Genomic DNA, 6,242 nt, shown 5'->3' with positions numbered 1-6,242 from the left:
TATATATATATATATAAAGTTAGAGAATGTAAATTCTAATTTTATTAAATTATTGGTTATCTATTTATTTAGAGCAACTTTTTTATTAAAATTTTGTATGGATACAGTAAAATTTAACTCCGTCCTAAAAACATAATCGGAAAAGGGCCTAAAATATCCTTGAAGTATTGAAAATGGTACAAAATTACCCTTCATCCACCTATTGGCTTCAAAAGACCCTTCTCATCCACCTTTGGGTTCAAAATTGACCACTTATTTGATTGTTTTAAAATTGAACTCTTTAAATATTTATTTAAAAATACTTGGCGTTCAACTATTGGTTATAATTTAATTTATTAATATAATTTATAAACCAACCCACTACCTACTCATTTCTAACTAAACCCAACCCAATTAATAATCCAATTATCATATCAAAATCGCCATATACACTAAAACACGATGAAATGACGAAAATGACATCCAAAATTATTCGAGTCTGAATCGAAGCCCCAATTAAATTTAGGTTGAGCCGGTTATTTAGGAGGAAACTTTCAATAAGATTATCTTTCAATATTGAATTAAAAATTTATGATTAAAGGTAAAGAAGTAATACATCCCTAATAATTCATGCACTTTTTTAAAATATAATTTTATAAATATTTATGATTTGTTTTAAAACCTTTAATATATTATTTTTAAAAAAAATTACCTATGAAGTAACATCACATAATTGAGGCGTAAGAATAATTAAGATGAACATAATCAGATTTTTAAGTTTATCAGTTATTTTTATTTAGACACTTGAATGTATGATAATTTACTTCTATAGATATTTTCGCCTCAAATTTGTAAAAACAGTCAATTGACAGTAGCTTTTCTGTTGTTGCATTAATAATGTGATCGGTTTATTAATTTGGAGGGGTTTAATTAGTAATGAGTGAGTTTTGGATTGATTTATAAAGGGAAAATAACTTGTGTGTCTACTTTTTAAAAAATAATTACCATATTTGTCAGTACTATTTTTTTAACGATAAATGTCAATTTAATTGAATATTCAACTTCATATTTTTTCTCTCGCCCCAAAATTTTCCCACGCCCGCAATTGCAATTTTTTTTTCTCTCTCGCGACTGCAATTTTTTCTCTCTCTCGTGATTGCAATTTTTTTCCGGCGACTTCAATTTTCTCTCGCCATTGCAATTTAAAGGTTAGTGTTGAGTAAGATCTGTTAGTTTAGGTTACTTGCACGCATTCTGTGATTTTTGTTGGTCTCCTTTGCACTTAACTGATCACTTAATGTGAGCTTGCAATTGTGGTCTTGACAGTGCCCAGATCGTTACACCTTTCTTCTTTTTGTGTGGATTTATGTTGAGATTTCGTTTGATTTATGTTTACGTTACTTGTGTGCCTTTTTGTTTGATGATTTATGTTGAGATTTCGTTTGATTCAAGTTCCTGTGAGTGTCTGGTATTCAGTTCTCTTCTCTAATAAGTATGATCTCTTGTTAGCATCTGTGTAATACAACTTTAATTGAGGTTTAATTCACTTTTTAGCATTTGTGTAATACAACTTCAATTTAGTTTTAGTTCACTTGTTAGCATCCGTGTAATACAACTTTAATTCTGATTTAATTCACTTGTTAACATCTGTGTAATACAACTTTAATTCAAGTTTAATTCACTTGTTAGCATATGTGTAATTCAACTTCAATTCAGTTTTAATTCACTTGTTAGCATCTGTGTAATACAACTTTAATTCAGGTTTAATTCACTTGTTAGCATATGTGTAATTCAACTTCAATTCAGTTTTAATTCACTTGTTAGCATCTGTGTAATACAACTTCTTTTCATGTTTGATTCACTTGTTAGCATTTGTGTGATAAATTTTTAATTTAGATTTTATTAAGATTTAATTCAGTTGTTAGCAAAGTGATGCTCTTCTAGCAGATTAATCTATATGTCTCTCTCTAGTCTTTTAATAATAGTAATACACTCTTTAATGATGTGCAGAAAAAATATGACTAATATAGCGGTGATGCTTTACTTCAATGGACGATGGGATCCTAGCAACAAATATATTAACTACTTGGCAGATGGTGTGTTGATACACACAGAGTCAACGTTTGCCACCCTCGTTTCTGTAATTGCTACTCAATTGTCAATAGACACATCAACAAGTAAAGTTGAAATCAGATATAAAATTGATGAAAGGTCTCCTCCAATTCAAATTCATAATGATATGGGGGTAAAGGTATATCTTGAAACTAAAAAGGAACATCGAGATATGACAAGATACCCTTTATGTGTCACAACAACTGAACCAGTCAACTTGGAGACTAATGCTGCACTCATTCCACTTTTGTGTTCAGACACTTCAGGAGATATGAGGGTTATACACAATTCATACTTCTCTAATACATTTAATGGTATTGATGAAGCAATAGGGTTAATTGGATTCGGATCATGTGAGGAAGTTGATGAGCTAGAAGAATTAGCACCAGGCATCATTATTAATCCCAATCACTCTTTATTTGAAAAAGATCAGGTGTATAAGAATAAATATGTCCTCACTAGTGCACTAAAAAGACATTCCATTCTTAATCATTTTCAATTCAAGACAACAAGATCAAGCGCAATAAGGTAAGACCTAAATTCAAGTCACTTTAAATTATTAATTGTGTATTAATATTTTTTCTACAGCTATTCGATACAGTGCCTAGGAGAAAGCTGCAGTTGGAGTTTACGAGCTTCAAGCTTGAACAAATCTGAAATGTTCAAGATTAGAGAATTTGAAAGCGAACACACTTGTTTGTTGCTACATAATTCATTATCGGAAAGGCTAGCAACTAAGAGTGTTGTTGGGAGTATTATTGTGGGTAAATATGCTGAACCAGATGCTAATTACACACCAAAAGACATACAACGTGACATGTTAGCTGAATATGGTGTGCGACTCACATATATGCAAGCTTGGAGAGCTAAAGAAGCAGCTCTTGAATTAATCCGGGGTGATCCAATTCAATCATATGCAAAGTTGCCAAGCTACTTTCACATACTAGAGGCGACTTACCCTGGTTCTCATATAAGATTTCACAAATCAGAGGATGACCGTTTTTTATATGCGTTTGTAGCTTTGTTCACCTCGATAAAAGGATGGGAATATTGTAGACCAATTGTAGTTGTTGATGGAACTTTCTTAAAAGGAGCATACAAAGGGACACTGCTAACCGCTAATACCTTAGATGCAGCAGGTCAGACTTTCGAATATGATACTGTTTTTTATATTGAATTTTTGAACTATGTATTAAAATTGAATTATGATTGCAGTAAAAATGTATTAAAATTGTATTAAAAAAAGTGTACATGGTGCAGGGAGTATATTGCCACTTGCTTATGCTATTGTCGATTCAGAGAATGATTCATCTTGGAGGTGGTTTTTTGAGCAATTCAGAGATGCATTTGGTCAAAGACCAGAGATGTGTATCGTTTCCGATAGGCATGCAAGCATTATTAAGGCAGTTTCAACAGTTTATGATGAAGTACCTCATTTTGCATGTATGTGGCACTTACTGCAAAACATAATGAAAAATTTCAGAAGAAGTCAACAAAGGGTCACTGAGTTGTTCTACTCTATGGCAAAAACATACACCATGACAGAATTTAATCAATGTATGACAATGGTTGAGAAGATAGATAAGAGGATCAAAGATTACTTGTTGAACATTGGATACAACAAATGGTCGCGTGTGCATGCTGAAGTAAACAGAACTTGGATGATGACATCAAATATAGCAGAATCAGTCAATTCACGAACAAGACATGCCAAAGTTCTTACAGTCTTGCAACTCTTGGAATTCATGAGACAACTTGTACAGAAATGGAATAACAATAACAGATCAAAGGCGACATTTTCAGGTTTTCACCTTGGAAAAAAGTATGAAAATATATTGCGGCGCAATAAAACTGCATCAGAGAAATTAAAGGTATGCCTAATCTGTTTGCTAGTATTTTTTCTTCGGATTCATATCTAACATCTCTCTTGAATATATATTTTTTTTCATAGGTTGTAGAGACAAATAAATATGTGTATACCGTACTTGATGGTATTACACAATTCACAGTATGTCTTCACCAACGTACATGCACATGTGGGAGATTTCAATTGGATGAGTTACCATGTCCACATGCTTTGGCCGTTTTAACAATAAAACACACTGGTTATGAGAAATATTGTTCGGCTTACTATACAAGAAAAAATTTATTGTTGACATATCAATTTCAAATGGATCCCCTGCCAAATGAAAGTACATGGAACACACCAACACATGTTCTTGAAGATATTGTACTTCCACCTCATGGAAAGAGACCTCCGGGAAGGCCAAAAAATAAAAGACATACTCAACTGAGAGAAGATGGATTCAAGAAGGCGAAAATTACATGCAGCAATTGTGGACAACATGATCACAACAGGAAGACTTGCAAAAATGTCAGGCCTTATGATCAAGAATAAAAAAATAATTTGTTTTAGTAGTTTGTTTTAGAAGCTCATTGACTCTACGAATTTGGATCATGTTCGGTTATATGGTTTATATTTTTAGTTCCGCAATCTCGTGTTATTCAGTTTAATAGAATGCTTTCTTAGTTGTGCAATCTCATGTTATTCAGTTTACTGGAATGTTTCTATGTGTATAGTTACATTTTATATGATATATAGATGAAATGATATAGTTTACTGGAATAACCCAGTTGAGCTTGAGGCTTGGAAATGTCTTGCTGAGTATATTTGTCAGGTTGGGGAATTTGGGTGATGCTTGGTATGTTTTTGGTTTGTTAGTATTTGTGTAATATAACTTTAATTCAAAGTTTAATTCACTTGTTAGTATTTGTGTAATACAACTTTAGCTTAGGTTTAATTCAGGTTTAATTCAATTGTTACCATTTGTGTAATATGATTTAATTCAAGTTTAATTCAGGTTTAATTCACTTGTGGAAATTTTAAGATTAATGTCTTGTTCTAATTCTATAAAGAAAAATAGGATTTCAAAAAAATAAATAGTATCGATACGTAACACGGAAGTTCATATATTTGCAACCAAAAAAAAATTACATGAATTTTTTTTTATAGTTTTCACAACTTATTGAGGTTTCATGTTTACCTGGAAAATTACAATTTTTTACTACTCAAATTACATATTCAAATAAAACTATAACTTTAAATCAACCTAATTATAAATCAGAGATTATTGAAAATCTTGTCTAGATGTGCCCTTGGTACCGTTCCAAATAGCAACTATTTCATATACAAGACTAAACAAGCAGGCTTAAAGGACAATTATTAACTGTATTAGCTTATTCTGGAAAAGGTTGAGTCATTTCACACCATGAAAGATTCCAAAAGGACATATCTGTTGATTTTGTTGTACACTGTCAAGTTTTCACTCAGAAAAATGCTACTATCAAACATATTTAAAACATAATCTCAACTTGCAAATATTTTCTTTAAAATATCAATTAATTCATGTCTTAACATGCCTTTATCAGTACAAAATATTTGAATTTGCCAGAAGTTAATTATATTTCATTACAGAAACTCCATCAGTAACCTCCTAATCAAATTTACATCAGCCTATCTAAGTGTCTGTCACTACTTGACTGTTCATCATTCATCAATAAAATAATCCCTTGCTTACAAACATGTCAATCGTACAGTCATTCCAGCTCCCAAAAATCCATTAGGAAATCTACCATTTCCTGCCAGTTTTACATGAGCATTCATAGTGTCATTCAAACAGAAGTATGAGGAGCATTGACTTCTTTAAACTCAATCATGCATACTTACAGCAAGCGGGATATGCATGGGCAACGACTTGTTGCTCCCAAACAAACTAACATATGTAGCATTCCAACTGCAAAGACAAAATTCCTTAGAGGAAGTACAAACAGAAAGGATCAATAAGGACACAAAGAAGGAACAACTTCAAATAGAAGACTTACATATAAACAACACAGTTAGGTATATAATATCAAGACTTACAAAATAGACCAATACAATTTTTCATAGCCATAGTAACTACAAATTGTTTTACATTATATAGTTTTCATAGTCATACTAACTAATATAACTATATTCCTTTATCTAACTGGTCTTTCGTCTTCACTTTGAAGGTCACTCGCTTGCTTCCTTCTTGCATATTCCCATAATATAGCTCCAAATCTCTTTCGGACAATGTCTGCCTTTACTTGTTGATTTAGAATATGTTGGC

The 6,242-nt window shown here is 31.8% G+C and overlaps 1 protein-coding gene across 1 annotated transcript; it reads left to right on the top strand.

The window, feature by feature from the left end:
• The first annotated feature begins 1,054 nt into the window (after positions 1 to 1,054).
• On the top strand, positions 1,055 to 4,629 carry LOC107002083. The gene is made up of 5 exons (XM_015200004.2): positions 1,055 to 1,187; positions 1,990 to 2,619; positions 2,680 to 3,230; positions 3,352 to 3,962; positions 4,043 to 4,629. Exons 2-5 carry the CDS (start codon positions 1,997 to 1,999, stop codon positions 4,487 to 4,489), a joined length of 2,232 nt encoding a protein of 743 aa, XP_015055490.2. The 5' UTR covers positions 1,055 to 1,187; positions 1,990 to 1,996; the 3' UTR covers positions 4,490 to 4,629.
• Positions 4,630 to 6,242: the final 1,613 nt, after the last annotated feature.

The sequence above is a fragment of the Solanum pennellii genome, chromosome 10 (genome assembly GCF_001406875.1).
Source record: "Solanum pennellii chromosome 10, SPENNV200".
NCBI classification, from domain to species: domain Eukaryota; kingdom Viridiplantae; phylum Streptophyta; class Magnoliopsida; order Solanales; family Solanaceae; genus Solanum; species Solanum pennellii.
This window is presented reverse-complemented; position numbering and strand designations above follow the sequence as displayed.